The sequence below is a fragment of the Strigops habroptila genome, chromosome 8, assembly GCF_004027225.2.
Source record: "Strigops habroptila isolate Jane chromosome 8, bStrHab1.2.pri, whole genome shotgun sequence".
NCBI classification, from domain to species: Eukaryota; Metazoa; Chordata; class Aves; order Psittaciformes; family Psittacidae; genus Strigops; species Strigops habroptila.
This window is the reverse complement of record NC_044284.2, coordinates 35,829,414-35,845,128: the sequence shown is the minus strand read 5'-3', so window position 1 is coordinate 35,845,128 and position 15,715 is coordinate 35,829,414. Positions and strand designations below refer to the sequence as shown.

Below are 15,715 nucleotides of genomic sequence, written 5' to 3'. Positions count from 1 at the left end.
GCTGGACATGGACCCACCAGTGGCTGTAGCAGAGCCCAGGTTTTGGCACAGGCAAGGAGCAGCAGCCAAGCAATGATTAATGACGAGCAGAGGCACAGGCCAGGGATGTCTGAGTTGCCTCTGCCTCCCTCCTGAACTAGTTTGGCCAAAAAAGGCTAATGTGAGCGTTTCTGCATCTGCCGGCCCAGGAGGGGGCCCGGACGCAGCGCAGGGTCTCGGCAGGCGCTGCGCCGGGGCGTATGTTTTTCCACTTGGGCTGGAGAGGGGCCGCGGGCAGGCAGCCGCTGAGCTCAGGTGACTCCTGAGCTGCCCTTTTCATCTGACTCATGGGAGACATGGTGAGCACTCTCCTACACGATGGAAAACACGTCGCCTGCAGCTCGTGGCTTCTGGGTCTGTGCCAGGCAGCAGGGCTTCCCGGGGCTGCGAGCGCAGCATGCCGGCACCCTGAGCCCAGCCCAGGCTAGAGGTGGGAGAGCAGTTTCTGTGGGCTGATGCCCAACCAGGGCTTGTGTCTGTGCCTGTGTCTGCCTTGCAGGATGGTCAGGGTGGCAAGGCTGAGCAGGACAGGCCCATGGGCCCTGCAATGGGCAGGAGAATCTCTGCAGGCAGGTTCACCGTTGGTGTGTCGTTGCTTTTCCAACCCTGCAACCTAGGAACCTCCTGGTTCCCTCTCCTCCACTTTTGCTCTTTGGGATGGTTCTGGATGCAGACAGCAGGACAGGTCCTTCCCTTCCCCTCCCAAGGCCAAGCACACTTCCCTCGTTTCTGAGTCTGGGCGGCACGAACGCATCTGCCTTCTTAGCCTCACATTCCCATTCCTCTAGGCTTTCTGCAGCCTGTGTCTTCATGGGCTTGTTTTCTTTGCTGCCACAGGTTCACAGGACAAACCCAGACCTTGACACTTTCTATGTGAGGCTGAATAGGGTGAGTAGAGGAGGGGAAACTGAGGCACACTGGGTTAAGCACTTCTCGCAGGGGTGGGCTGGGCTGGGAGAGACAAGCCATGGCCTCTTGTGTCCAACCATGAGACTGTTCACATCACTCCACAAAGGCAGCACCACAAGCTGTCTGCTCCCCCCATGCCTGCTGCCAGAGCTTCAGCATTGGGCTCCCCCTGCTCCTTTGGGAAGGGAAATGTTTTCCCTTTCTCCTCCCTTCCCTGCTTGCCAGTGTGAGTCTGGTTTCCCCTGTGCACTGCCGCCAAGCGCCTCTGGAACCACTGGAAAATGCATAAAAAGCCCGGGCAAGGCTGCGGTGAGGGTTACTTGCAGTCACAGCTGGATCCAGCTGCTGATTTAAAGCAACAGCACGGCCGCACCGGGCTCCCCAGGAGACCCAGGCATCCAAGGGGTGCAAATCCTCCAGAGAGAGGAGGCAGCATCCGTTCTGGGCAGCAGCTCCTAGGCTGAAGAGTGGCTTTTTCACAGGGGAAACTGAGGAAGGCGCAGCCCAAGGAGGCAAACCTTTGGGTGGATCCAGCCCCAGGGGTTTGCTTACCCAGGTTTGTTGAGTGCTTCCCCCTGCCCTGCTTCTGTGGCTCCTGGCACAAAGACCAGGGCAGTGCTTCCCTGCCAACCCCAGCTCACGTCCCACCTGGGGTCATGGCTGCAACAGCATCAGCTCCACCAACACTGTGCCACCACCCTGTCCCCTGCCTTTCCCCAAGCCTGTGACACTCGGGTCTCACCCCATCCTCCTATACCGCAGCACTGTGGCTGTGGGGTCCATGTCCCTTTCCCATTGTGCTCTCATGGGGTGGCCCAGAGCCAGGTTGGGGCTGCAGAGGGCAACAATGGCTTGGGGACCCCCTAGAGGCAGGGTCTGGCCCTGCCATTGCCCTGCAAAGCAACTTCTTTTGGAAGAAATCATGGAAATCCCAGGAGGGTGATTCCAAGCAGGGCAGCAGACATTGCTTTTGGCTATGGCTTGAGGTGTTTCAGCAGCCTCCGCTGTTGCCATCTGAGGTGACAAGGCCAGTGGAGCAGGTGGGAGAGCCCAGTTTTGGGAAGGCAGAAAACCTCCTCCCTCCTCCACCCAGAAGCCAGCACAGTCCCCATCTGGCAGAGGTGCTGGGATGGAAATGGCTGCAGGGGCCTGGGGTTAATCGGTAAAATAACCCACCCAGACCCAGTTCTCAGGGTCTGGTTTATGGCCCTGTAAAAGATGGGGACGCCTAGGGAGCTTTCTGTGGGGTGGCTGTCTTTCGTGGCTTCCCACGTCAGATCTAACCGGTAAATGTCATCTGCCCCAGCTCCCAAGCTGGTGGTGTTCACTTAGCAATAAACTGGGATAATGATTAATCCTAATTTGCCCAGGGGAACAAGGGCTGGGACAGAGGTAGTGCTGGTCCCTGGTTGTGTCCCCCAGCATTCCACGTGGCAGCAGTAGGGATGGGTGAGTCTCCCAGGTTTATTCTCTACCTGCCAGCACAGCCCAAGCAGCATCACAAAAGGTGCTTAGGAAACAACTGTGCAGGGATAAAGCGACTTGCCCTGTCCTATCGCATCCAGGATGTTTGCCTGCAAGTGACGTGCCTTGAGTTTGGCTCAGCTAAACAAACAGCAGCCTTGTCCTCCCTCCCCACCCCAGGGTACGTCACAGGTGAGTGGTTTAACAAATTAAAACCTAAATGTGTGACCACCCTCTGCTGCTAGTCTTGGGTCAGGCCGAGCCCTTGGTCCTGCTCCAGGCACTCAAAGGACTGGGAGGAGAAGGCTGGTTTGAGTGTCCTCACAGGTCACGGGGCAACAGGACCTTGGCTTGTGTGGGAAACCCAGCCTGGGGACTGTGGCACTGGCATGAGGGACCAGGAGGTGTGAGAGTTGCCGGGACAATAGATGAGCCTTTTTCTGTGTACATATAATTTGCTGGAATGGAAAGAAATCAGAAAACAGCACAACCCACCCCCCCCCCATAGCAAAGAAACCAGGGCAGCTTTTCCCAGTGAAACAAAACTCAAACCATCAGGGGAAAACACTGGCTGGGTCAACCTGCCAGTAGCCAGTCCTCTGGGATTACACAAACTTCATAAAAAAAGATGACTTCTTTCTTTGTACTTGGGTGGGTTTTTTTTTTTAAATAAAACATTTTAGTTCACGTCTGCTTTGAAATGGAAAGAGGCTTCTTGCAACAAAAAAAGCATTGCGGTTTGCTTTGAGAACATCTAAATGAGCTGCTTTGGCATAGCCCCCGTCCTAACCCTTTCCCTTTGCCCAAATGATGCCCCATAGCCTCGTTAGGTGCCAGGTCCAAAGCCTCGTGTCCCCACAGGTCGCTCGCCCCCATCTCTGGTGGTGGCACTCGGAGGGATGCTCAGGTGGGAGGTGAGTGTGTGGCTCTGGTACCGGCTGTCTCCAAATGGGTCCTGGGGGCCAGCAGCCACAGAGGTGGCTGGTGCCAGCAGGAGCTGATGTCATAACCTGATGATGTAATCTGTACATCACTTTTCCCTTCTGCATCCCTGCACAATGCAACGATGATGTGCCCGAGCGTTATTTCTTGCAGGTCCCCTGCCAGCTCTCGCAGGATCATGGGGTCACCTGCATTGCGCAAGGCAAAGGAGCTCAGCTTTTCTATGCCTGACCAGCACCTGCCACCCAAAAGCCTTTCTCCAGACATCTGCAGCTCTGCCAGCTGTGCCGAAAAGGGGCCTGGTGCCTCCAAATTTCAGTCTAATGGCTTAGACCTAAGAAATAAGGGTGCTGGGTGCTGCAGCGAAGGAGGGGCAGGGTAGCAGATCCAGGGATGGGCAGGAACAGCAGGGGTCTGCTGGTGGCTGGGTTTGCTGCTGGTGAAGTGCTGCCGCCCTGGCTCTGATTTTGGGCAAACAACAAAATTCAGGTTTCTCTTTTTCAGGTTTCACTCTCAGCAGAGAAGTTGTGGCTGCTCAGGTAAAACCTGTTTTGGCCAAGTGCTGGAAAGTGGCAAGGAGGTGTGCGGAGGAGGACTTTTTTTTCATTTTTAAAGAAGAAAACACTTTCAGTCTGGTTTAAACCTTCCTGCTGCCTTTCTGCTTTCCCAGGGTGAATCTGGGCAGCATGAAAACATAGGTTTGTCCTAAAGTTTTCTATGTAATGATGAAACAAATGTAAAAAATGCTGCTTCATCTTAAGAGTCAGCCTTGAAACAGGAGCTGGAGGTGCCAGAGGTGCCGAGGACAATGCTTATCTCTGTCATGAGTAGCTCCAGACCTGACACTATTTGAGTCTTTAATGACTATCAGAAGTAAGGCTTTGCACAGGCAGCACGCCCCAGGCCTGCAGTGCTCTCACGCAGCGGGACGTGCATCTTTCCACACAGGGGGAGGTGGGAGCGGGGTCTGCCTGCACAGTGGGCGTTATCTGAGCTGAAACCCTGCGCAGCAGCACAGGAGCATCCAGGAAGTCCTCATGCTCGGGCCACTTTCCTGCAGGGAAGCAGCCGTCGGAGAGGCAGGAGCCTGGGAGCATGGCTGGCAGAACTCCCTGCCACAGGCTGCCAAGAGCCCTGCTCTCCCCGCAGCAGAGCCACTTCCATGCCGGAGCAGCACAGCCCTCGGGCACACTGCACCGTGGCTGGCCCTGGGCTTGCTGGCTGGGCATGCCGATGGTGGGGGATCAGAGAGCCCCAGGAGCCAGTTGCACACCAGCAGCATCTGGGTGTCTCCTGTGGCTGCAGCACCTGCTCCAGTCTGTGCTCCTCGTGGTGGGGATGCTGCTGCCATCCCTGTCCCTATCGTGGTCCCAGGGCATGTTGCAAGGAGGAGATGGTGGCTGTGCTTTCAGGGCTTTGCTTCGCATCCCTTTTTGACCGTGAAGGGGAGGTTCTCCAATGCAGTCCCCCTCCACCAGGAGGCCCTCTTTGCAGAGTGGGGTGAGCTCCCAGCCATGGGCCAGTGTGCACCTACAACCCCTGTGCTACGAGGATGAGTCCTTCTCACATCCCGCTCTTGCCAAGGTGATATCAGTGTCAGGGCTCTTCAGTGTAGCCCTGACAGCCTTTCTCTGTGCCTCTCATAGCCATGATTTTCTTGTGGCCATGAGTTCAGCAGATACAGACTTTCCCATGGGCAGCAGGAACAGATGATTGTAAAGGAATCAGGGAAGGTGTGTAGGGACCTTTGGTGGTGATAAGATTGTAGGGTGCAGCAGACCTGTTGCAGCCTGTTTGGGCAGTGTTTTCTGGGGAGCTTTTACAGCCCCCAGGACACAGAGCTGCAGGGAATCTGGGAAAGTGATAAGCTGAGACAAGGAGAGAGAAGCAGGTCTGGAGAAAGCTATGCAACTTTCCTCCCCAAACTGAGCTGCACTTGGGGTTTTCTTGGAGCAGGACCAAATGCTGCTTGAGTAGCAGAGGTTGTATGGGTCCCACTGCGTACTCAGCCTCAGAACAGAAGAGCCTTTCCCATGACAAGCACAGTGTGTCCCAGGGGTTGTGAGAGCTGTGGGAGAGCCTGACTCGTGTGAAATGCAGAGGGGTTGCAGGGAAAAAGACTGGGATATCTCTGCTAGCCAGGAAAGGAAATATCCAAAGGATTTCCTGAAGGCTTCCCAGCTTGGCTTCATGGTTGATGTGAGTGGCTGGTGGGGATGGGAGGATGACAAAAAGGGAGACATCACAGAAATAATGGGGACTTGTTTTCATGGCTGAAAACGACCCTCAACTGAAATGCTACACTTAACAGGAAAGGAAGGTCTGAACTCAGCTTCTCCCATGTAAAAAATCTCCCATCCCATGGGCAATGGGATGTCCCATGTTGATATGGCTGCAGCAGCTGGTGAAGCACTGCTCCAAACCAGAGCTAAAAGAGGAGTTGGAAAGACACCTCACCTGTCTGTGGTGCTGGTGCAATTTGACCCATTAGACAGGTCTTGGCATGCCAAGCAGGCATCTTCCTGCTGTAGCAACCCTTCATCCTGACTTCCTGTACCCTCAGATGCAGTGTGTGCCCAGGAGATGTGTGGGTCCTGGACAGAGCATGGGTGCCTGGTGAGGTGGGAGTCCTGGGCAGAGTGTTGGTCCTTGACAAGGTATGGATCCTGAGTGAGATGTGGGGTCCCAGGAGAGTGGGTGACCAAGGAGAGGTGGGGATCCTGGGTCAGAAGAGGGTTCCAGGAGATGTGGGGCTTCATTGCTCCAGGAATCCTCAACCATGTTGTGCACAGAGGCAAAGCTGGGATCTCGGATCTCAGTGTCCCCATGAGAAACTGCAGCAGGGCCTCAGCTCCCTTTTGGGATTAATCCCAAAGTAGCCTGCATGCGAAGGGGGCAGCAGCGAAGACCCATATTCCTTTTCCAGAGATCAAATCCCAGCTGCCAAAATCACCTCTCCTGGTGACCACTGAGATCCTCTTCCCATAACTGGGATCCTTTGTAGTTAATGGCTGTGGGGCAGGGCTAAGCACCCCAGAGGTGACACTGTGTCCCGGCTGCAGAAGACCCTGCAGGGTGCCCGAGTTGGGCATTCCCCACCCCGAGCTCCCAGCTCCTGATGGGTGTTCCACCAGCAGCAGGGAGGGTCTCCAGGGGGAATCGTGGGGTTGTCGCCCTTAAACCCTTTCCCCTGGCAGCACTGGGGTCTCTGCCTGCTGATGAGGCTGGGGGTGATGGAGGAGCAGGGCAAGAGTTAACCTACCTGCTCTGCCGTCCCTCTTGGCTCCACCTCGGAGAGGGAGGGGAGGGAAAAGTGAAAAAGTAGGGGAGGGGGGAAGAGAAAAAAAGAGGAGGAGGAAGAGGAAGAGGGCAGAGAGAAGTGCCCGGACCGCGGGCAGCCCCGGCCAGCAGCGGAGCGGCCGCCCTGTCCCACTCCCAGCATGTTCCAGTGGTGAGTGACTGCGGGGAGCCCGAGCCCCGCTCCGGCACCGTCTGGGAGCCGGTGGTCCCTGCTGCCCTCCGCCGTCCCGGCGCTGCGTCCTGCCCGAAGCCTGGGGACCGCGAGGTCCCGTCCCCACCGGGTCCCTTCCCAGGGGTGTCTCAGGGGCGGCTGGCGGGGAAGGGGCAGCTTTGGTGAGAAGGATGCACATGGGAACGGGCAAAGGTCGCGTCTGTCCTTTGTCCCCTGTCCGTCTGTCCCCATTCCAGCAGGGACGCCCTCCCACCTCGCTCGGCTCTGCAGAGAGCTCCGAGGCGGGGGTCCCATCCCCCCGTGTTCCCGCCTCTGGCCGGGGTACCCCGGGGAAGGCTTTTTGGGATGTCTGGTCCCGGCGTAAACCTCGCCCCATCCCGGCGCACCGGAGCTCCGGCGAGAGCCGGGACGGGGGCACCGGGCAGGCGCTGGCGGTCAGTCACCCCCTTCCCCTGGGATGCCTTTCCCAGCCCTCCCCTGCAAAGCGCTGGTTTGCGTGGCGTGGTCGGGGAGAGCGGGGCCGTAGGGGCAGTCAGACCTGCCGGTAGGTCCCTCTCCCAAGGCCGTGCCAGACTGGGGCAGATGCCCATGGCGGGAGGAACCATCCTGAAGTTCGGCTCTTGCCTCTTCCCCAGCCCGCTGCTTTTACCGCTACTTTAAACCAGACATCTTTTATAAGGGGACATGCCCCTCTATACCCCGGGACTGGGGACAACCGTCGTGAGCTGGGGCCCCGCTTGGCGCTTGCACCCAGCTGCTTTTGGAGACATTTGGGTGTTTTCTGCCCAGCATCTGCTCCTAGACAAGATCCCCTCTCCCCAGCCCTTGGCACCACCAACAGAAAGAGCTCTATGCTGGCAGTGCCTCCGCCGGCTCAGTGACTGGGTCTAATTGAAGGGCCAGAAAAATCCAAATAAATAGATAGCCCTGGCTGATCAAAGAGGTTTTCATGTGGATCAAAAGCCACTGTGTGCCTCTCCGGGGACTGGGGATGGAGAGCCCCAGTCTCCTGGGGCCTCGCTGCTCTACAGCATCACCACCTGAAAGGAAAACTGCCCACCTCTAATTTGGGGATTTATATTTAACCGCTGGGGCACAGCCAGCAGTGACCTGGCTGTCTCACAGGGAGGTTTCTGAGCTTTTCCTGGTGGAGAAAAGGGAAGAGGAGGAGCAGGTTGGGGCCCTTTTAAAGCTATCTTGATGGCACTGACACTGGTGGTTGGAGCCAGTCCCGGTTGGCGCTGGTCGGAGCCCAGCTGGGATGGGCTTGGGTTGCTGTGTCCTTGGGCCTTGCAGTGCCCAGTGCCCTGGGATCTTGGGGACACTGCCAGGGTTGTGCCCAGAGGAGGGTGCTGGGGCTCAACAGGGTGATTTCTCTGATGGCAGCAAACCCTAAGCACCTCCCTCGCCCTCACCTCCTGCAAAGCAATGGTTCCTTGGGTCTCCGGAGAGCACGACATGATTTCTCCCTCCTAAAGTACTTCCCAGCTGAGGACACCACAGAACAGAAAAACTCAAGGTCAGAAAAGATGCACACATCTTTTGCCCCTCAAATTCTTGTTTTGATGTGGGAGTCACCTGCAGTTGTGGCTCAGGGTCCCTCCAGTCCCCATCACTTACCTGCCATTGCAGGGACAGGATTTCTGCAGGGCAGAAGGCAGCCACGGAGTCCTGGTTCCTGCTGGACCCAGTGGTGCCTCTGTGTTTCCAGAGTCAGACCTATAGGAAAATCCCAAACAGGTTTTTGTAACAGAGCAAAAATTGCACATTGAACCAGTGAGAACTGGGAACTGGTGTCTGCTGAAGGAGGAATAAGTTTATGTGCTGTTGTGCAACACCTCACTGATATACGTAGATGTACCCAGGTTACCCCGACCTTCCACCTCTTACTGAAAGACAGAGCTCTTCCCTCAGCCCCAGGACAGTGTTTTCTGCCTGGCTGAAATAAAAAGCAGTGGCCCAAGGAGGGTGATGGGGGTGAGTGGCTCCATGCAGCTCCTGGCTCTGTCAGGCAGTGCCTACCAACGGTGGGACCCATCCATGCCGGTGAGCGACAGCCCTCCCTATGTGCATTTTTTGAAATTATATCAGTAATTCCCTGCCCATGGCTTCTGGGGAAAGGCTGGCTGTCCTTCAGGCTGGGTACCTCATCACTGGTTGTCCTTGGGGCAGTGCGGAGTGTAAAGATGGGATGAGGTGGGAGCAAGGCTGGGGTGTCAGGATGGGATTGGTGCTGCTGGGGTGACCAAGGTTATTTCTGCTATTTTTCTGAAGTTTTAAACATTGCTTGGCTGCGCAGGGTTAAAGCTGTATTGGGACACAAGGGTTTCTAATAATAAGCTCAGAGCTGTCTGGCCAGGGCTGGAGAGGGTTAAGGGAATGGTGAGATCTAATCAGAACTGCTCCCTCATCAGTCTCAGATGAGTGGCCACATATAAAACCGGATGGGGAATATCTATCCATTTACCTGTAATTACTTATTTCCATGCTTGCTCTCTCAGTCCACGCTAGTGATCACAGCTTTCCCACATAAATGTGGGGCAGAAAAGTGCTATGTGCTTGAGGGTGAAGACAGAAACAGGAGCCCCCAAAAGCTCCTGGTTCCCCCCGCTCTTGCTTGGGGCTCCTGCATTTCAGGGTGGCCAGAGTCCCCACGAGCAGTGCTGTCCCCTGCCCTGGCGAACCCGGGGACTAGCTATGGGGTGTCCCATAAAGCAGGTACTTTGGGGCAGCCTGTGTCCCAAAACCCCAGCAGCTACCCAGTGTCCCAGCAAAGCACAGCCCAGCCCCCAGAGCATTTCAAGGCTTGGAGGTTTTTTTTGCTACTTGGAAATTACCTTGGTTAAATGTTTCAGATTTCAGCCCCAAGCTCCTTCTCTGGACTATCCCAAAATGAAGGTGCCACCATCCTGGTAGAGATGATATTGGATCTTTCTGGCTCCTAATGGGGCACCAGGGCTGGGACATGCTTCTGTCACCAAGAGGACAGTCACAGGGGAGCCAGGCGGCTGGTGCCACATCTGTCTCCTTTGACTTCCTAGCTGAGGTCCCTTTCACCCACGAAAGGGGCTCCAGGGACCACCAAGCACCTCATGTGTCTCATCCACGTGGGAGCAGCCAGAGATGGGGCTGTCATTGGGAAGCCACTGGGACCCCAGTGGGCATGTGGAGCTCAGCTGCTGCCCCCCATGCCCAGTGCTCATTTGCATGGGAAGGTGGCCAAGGCAGCTGGAGCAAGCAGGAGCTGCGGCAGGAAGAAATTGGTGCAGATGTGCCAGCTGCGGAGGGGAGCAGGGCACTCCAGGGCAGCATAGCACAGATGGGCAGAGCAGGCATTTCCTCTCCTCCATGGCAGCAGGGTGAGAAACCCACCTTCAACTGTGTGAAAAGCAGGTTGGGGGGTATTTGGTGCATCAGTAATCCCCGAGTGCAGCATTCCACTGTCCCAAGGGCTGCAGGACGATCCTACTCAAGCCCCCAGAAATGCTGGTTCCTGAGGTGGATGCAGGGTCAGGAATGTCTTTTTCCACATTTGTCTCAAATGGCACTTTTTTGGGACCTGATCTGCCATTTTGAAATGAAACTGCAATGCCTGTTTCATGTCGACTCCCGTAGTCTTCCCGGCTCCGGTTTCCCAGTGTTGTGTAACCTGTGACGCCAGTCTGCTAGGGCCACGGGCAGTATATCTGTGTTTTGGAGCTAGAATAAATCCCTTCTTCTCTTGTACTAAACTGCAGTTTTCAGATGGCTGAAACAGCGGTTTCCCTTGGGCCTTTCCTCCAAAATGGCTGCTTTGCTGAAGCTCTCAGCCTGACTTCATCATCTCTGTCTCTCTCTCAACCCATTTACTTCTTTCCCATAAACGCTTCCCAGTTCTTTGTGCAGTTGTGGGGTTACCAGATGACACTGCAGCCACCTGCCATGTGCCTTGTGCCTGTCCCTGCAGTCCCCCAGAGCCACCCCGCAAGTGGAATGCAGGTGGGAAAAGCACGCATGGAGGTGTCCTGCAGCTCTTCCCACAAGGCTGTTGCCTATCAAAGGGTGATGGGACACAGATTACGAGCATCCCGTGACCTCTCCAGGAGGTGCTTTTGCAGACAGGCCTCTCGCAGCCTGCAGCTTCCTCTCCTTAATTCCCCTGTCTTGTCCCTTTAGGAAGAAGACCATCTACAAAACCATTTGCCTCTCCTTCTTGCTGGTGATCACAGTGACAGTGCTGCAGCGGGGAATGGCACCCAGCCATTTCACGCAGGGCCAGCAGCAGAAAGACCTGCCCCCGCTGGAGCCCCTTAAAACACAGAAGAGAGACAATGCCTTCTCCATCACCAGCACTTTCTGGAACAGCAAGGAGAAAGCTCCTGGGAAGGAGGAGACCATGACAGCAAAGCAAGCAAAATCCTGGGATGTCACCACTACCAACTGCTCAGCCAACCAGAACTTAAGCAAGGTGGACTGGTTCAAAGGGCTGGAGCCCAACTTCCAGCAGTTCCTGCTCTATCGGCATTGCCGCTACTTCCCCATGCTGATCAACCACCCTGAAAAATGCAGCGGGGACGTCTACCTGCTCATTGTGGTCAAGTCTATCATTACGCAGCACGACCGCCGCGAGGCCATTCGCAGAACCTGGGGACAGGAGAAGGATGTGGATGGCAAGAGGATCAGGACGCTGTTCTTGCTGGGCACAGCCTCCAAGGAGGAGGAGAGAGCCAACTACCAGAAACTGCTGGATTATGAGAACCACATCTATGGGGACATCTTGCAGTGGGATTTCCTGGACACCTTCTTCAACCTCACCCTCAAAGAGGTCCATTTCCTGAAGTGGCTGAATATCTACTGTGACAACGTCCGCTTCATTTTCAAAGGTGACGATGATGTGTTTGTGAATCCCAGCAACATCCTGGAGTTCCTGGAGGACAAGAAGGAGGGAGAGGACCTCTTTGTGGGAGATATCCTCTACAAGGCCAAGCCAATCCGGAGGAAGGAGAACAAGTACTACATCCCTAGCGCCCTCTACAACAAAAGCAACTACCCACCCTATGTAGGGGGTGGGGGCTTCATCATGGATGGACCCCTGGCGAAGAGGCTGCACAAGACCTCGGAGACGCTGGAGCTGTACCCCATTGATGATGTCTTCCTAGGGATGTGCTTGCAGGTGCTTAATGTAGCACCTGTTGGGCATGAGGGCTTCAAAACTTTTGGCATTGTGAAGAACAAGAACAGCAAGATGAACAAGGAGCCATGTTTTTTCCGGAGTGTGCTAGTGGTTCATAAACTGCTGCCTCCAGAGTTGCTCCAAATGTGGGACTTGGTCCACAGTAACTTGACATGCTCAAGAAAACTCAATGTCCTTTAGCTCAGTCTCTCTGGAGAGCTGGGACTGGAGGGGCTGCTCCCTGCTCTGGAATGCAGAGAGCCTCTGCTGGTGGCACACAAGTCCTTCAGGGGCATCTCCCTCTGGGGTGAGGAGAGCAGAGACACTGCGCTCGCAGGCAGGGTTTGCGATAGTGTTTGTTCCTGTACTGTAATGTGGTTCACTTATCTCCAGCTGGGTTGGGGGTTGCCTAAAAAGAAGAGAGAAAAAAAAAAAAAACAACACAACAAATCTAGCACAAAATTAAGAGAGGGAGAGGGCAGAGGGGTTTGTGCTCTGGTTTAGGTACCATCTCCACTGGAGCATGATGAACTGTGGGGTGGGGGGAGGCAGGGAGGGATGTGGCACAGGCATTTTTTGGAGATGTTCAGGGTCTGGCTATCCAGGGAAGCTGCTCCAAGGGAGTTGAGCAGTTTACAAATGCGTGAGCCCCCTACGGCTCAAAAGTCAAGGGGATTTTATTTATTATCTCAAATTTCTCCTCCATGCAAGGTTTTAGTGACACTGACTCTGTGCGCACTGGGTTCCCCCCTGCCGAAGTCCTCTCTTGTGTCCCCACTACACAGCTAGGGAAAGGGGCTCTCCTCTGAGGCTGGACCTCACCAGCCCTGAGCCCCCATCAGGGTTTCAGCCAGGCGGTCAGGGGGTTGGGGTCTTTGTCCTCAGTAGAGGGCCCCAAACGATGTTGGGTCCCAGCACCAGCCCGGGCTGTGCTCAGCTCCCCAGCCCCTCTCTCGGCCTTGCTGTTCGTGCGCTCTGGAGGAATGCACCCAGCCAAAATTCCTCAGGGATTTGTTCCTCCTGGCAGGAAAGGGAAGGGACGAGGCAGGCTGCCCTTGCCCCTGGGCAAGGAAGTGGCAGAGAAACTTAGCCAGCCCCAGCTGCAGTGGCCCAGGGGCTTATCTCACCTGGTACCCCAGCTCGGGTGCAGGCATCCTGGGGACTTGCTGCAGGGAGACCCTCTCCTTGCAGCAGGGCTGTCCTGGTGGGGTTGCCTCAGATAGGGATGACAGCCCCCAAAGACCCCATGTGTGGCTGCTTGGGCTCAGCCCTGGTTTTACAGTGAGCTCTATGCTCCAGGGCAGGTCAGAGAGCATTAGTCCTGCCCTGGAACATGGAGTGGGGTCCAAGGGGATAAGGTGAAGGGGGGCTGGTGTTTTGCTCCACAGCTGCTCCTCTCAGGGTTGTTGCAGTGTTTGTTCTGAAGGATGAGGCCCAGGAGCATGACGGAGTGGTATCACAAGACATGGCCCTTTTCCTTTGGGCTGAAAGAGCCACTGGAGCTGCCAAGGGGAGCCCCAAGCCAGCTGCTGTGGTGGAAACCCCCCCAACACAGAGGGACATGTGGCCACTCAGGGGCCACAGATACTCTCCAGCCACTGACTGCAGGCATGAGCGAAAACACAGGCATGTGCAAAGCCACACGCGTGTCTGGGACCTGGTGTGCCAGCTCCAGGCACAGGCTCCGCGCACGCGGATGTCCCTGTGTGTACGACTTGCCCCAGATGTCCCTGTGCCCCATGGGGGAGGGCACACACAGCCACATCCATAGCCCTGACCACGCACAGCAAAACATGGGCACATGTGTGCTCGCTCTCTCTCCCTCCCTGGTGCCAGACATTGAAAGGAAAAAATTTAGACTACCTCAGAGGTCCCCCTGTGCAGTGCCTTTTTTTTTTTTCCTTCCTTTTCTTAATGTGTTTTGGAAACAGGCCTGTTTCATTTACTCCAAGTCTGTATGTTCCCCAGGTCTGAAAACAAACAAAAAAGGGCATAAACCAGCCAAAAAAGGGACCTTCATGCCAAACTACGCCACTTCTCAGCAAATGTCCGTCATCTGCTCAGACGAGATGCAAATTTGAGAAAGAGAAGAGAAAGAGCCATTGCTGCCAGGGCTCGACTGTTGGTACTGGGGCTGGCAGTGATACTGTGAAATTCGATTTATGATGCACCCAGCGGCACCATGTCCTGGGGGCAAGTGCCAGCAGCGCAGGGCAGAGCCCCCAGGGCACTTTCTGTGCCCATTGGGCTTAGGCAGCACGTAACACTCCTTTGCTTTCCCATCCCTCCCTCCTTCCAACAGGAGCGAGTTCAGAAATACTTTCCAAATTGACACCTCTGTAATTTATGTCAGGTACAGTACATTGGGCTGTATATTTATGCTATGTGCAGGGACAGCTCTCGCTCTCTGTAGCAATGCATACAGGGAGCCAGGGCTGTGTGCAGAAATCTCTCAGTGTTGCTCTTCACCTGGTGGGACCTGTACAGAGAAACCTTGTAGACTTTGGTGAATAATGTAGTTCCTAAATAAAGGGTAAAAGAAGAAGGACAAGGGAAAAAACATCCCCAAGCTGTTGCCTTGTGTCATTGCTGATGGGGTTCTGCTGACCAAAACAGCTCACTGGTTGGGAACAAAACTTGGTAATGGGTTACAGTGGCAAAACCACTGCTTGGAGTGGGATTTGGGGGCTGTGGCTGCCCTGTTCCAGCTTGGCACAACTTACTTGTTTAACCTGGCATGGTGTTTAAGAAGGCCTGGTGGATATTTTCCTCTCTTCCATACACCCTCCAGCGGCATTTCAAACCCAGCTTTAAACTTTAGATTGTCCTGGTGCCCTGCAGTGAGGAACTTCTCACATCACCCTCCATGGGAAGAGCCGCTTTGGCAGGTTTGGAAATTCACCTGTCACATTGAACACCCTCTGCTCACCCTGAAGAAGATCGCCACCATGCTATCACTCATGCGTACCTATCACCTCCTCCATGGCAGGACCTTGCTGACTGTTTTTTCCCCCAACCAAAGTACTACCAAAGGGTGACACATCCACTGGCCATAGTGCAATGGGATACACACACCATGGGTTGGCAGTGACCCCAGAGCAGTGTGAGCCATGTCTGCAGGGTCAAGCTCTCATCTGGTTTGAGCCTGGCTGGGGCCAAGAGGAAGAAAGCCATAGGTGATCCTGTGGGTCTCACTTCAGTGTTGGGGCACTGGGGGCTCAGTTTCCATAGCTCAACATGGTGATGGGGAGTGGAGGGGACAGCAAAGGCCACCAGGACATGCTGCACTTGGCAGGCTGGGCCACCTGCCGCCAGGGCCAGGTTACTGGTGGCATCAAAAATTTCCCAGGTGGGGACAAAAGGCAAAATACTAGGTGGATGCACTTGTGGATGCTCTCACCCTTTTCCTCTCCAGTATGACCCAGCGCTGTGCCCTCCCACTCTAGGATTCCTACAGTTTTAGTCCTGCAGGATACCAGCCAGGGATCCAGGGTCCCCAAGTGGCCACAGGGTCCAAGTTCCGGTGTGAAAGTGTGGCTGGACCCCATGGGGCAGGGCTGAGGTCGAATACAGGGCAGTAGGCGAGTTAGGGCAGGGATAGGGGGTGGGAAGGGTGCGGCAGCCTCCAAAACCAATTTGTTCAGACCGCTTCGCACGGAAGCGGGGATGTCCTCCGATCCCTGCCTGCTGTTCGCTCACCCCACGGCGGGCGAGGAGCCCTCGTGCACCGGCCCGGC

At 55.4% G+C, this 15,715-nt stretch overlaps 1 protein-coding gene across 1 annotated transcript; it reads left to right on the top strand.

Moving 5' to 3' along the window:
• Positions 1-6,721: 6,721 nt before the first annotated feature.
• On the top strand, positions 6,722-14,542 carry B3GNT7 (UDP-GlcNAc:betaGal beta-1,3-N-acetylglucosaminyltransferase 7). The gene is made up of 2 exons (XM_030496049.1): positions 6,722-6,805; positions 10,982-14,542. Exons 1-2 carry the CDS (start codon positions 6,795-6,797, stop codon positions 12,177-12,179), a joined length of 1,209 nt encoding a protein of 402 aa, XP_030351909.1. The 5' UTR covers positions 6,722-6,794; the 3' UTR covers positions 12,180-14,542.
• The last annotated feature ends 1,173 nt before the right edge of the window (positions 14,543-15,715 follow it).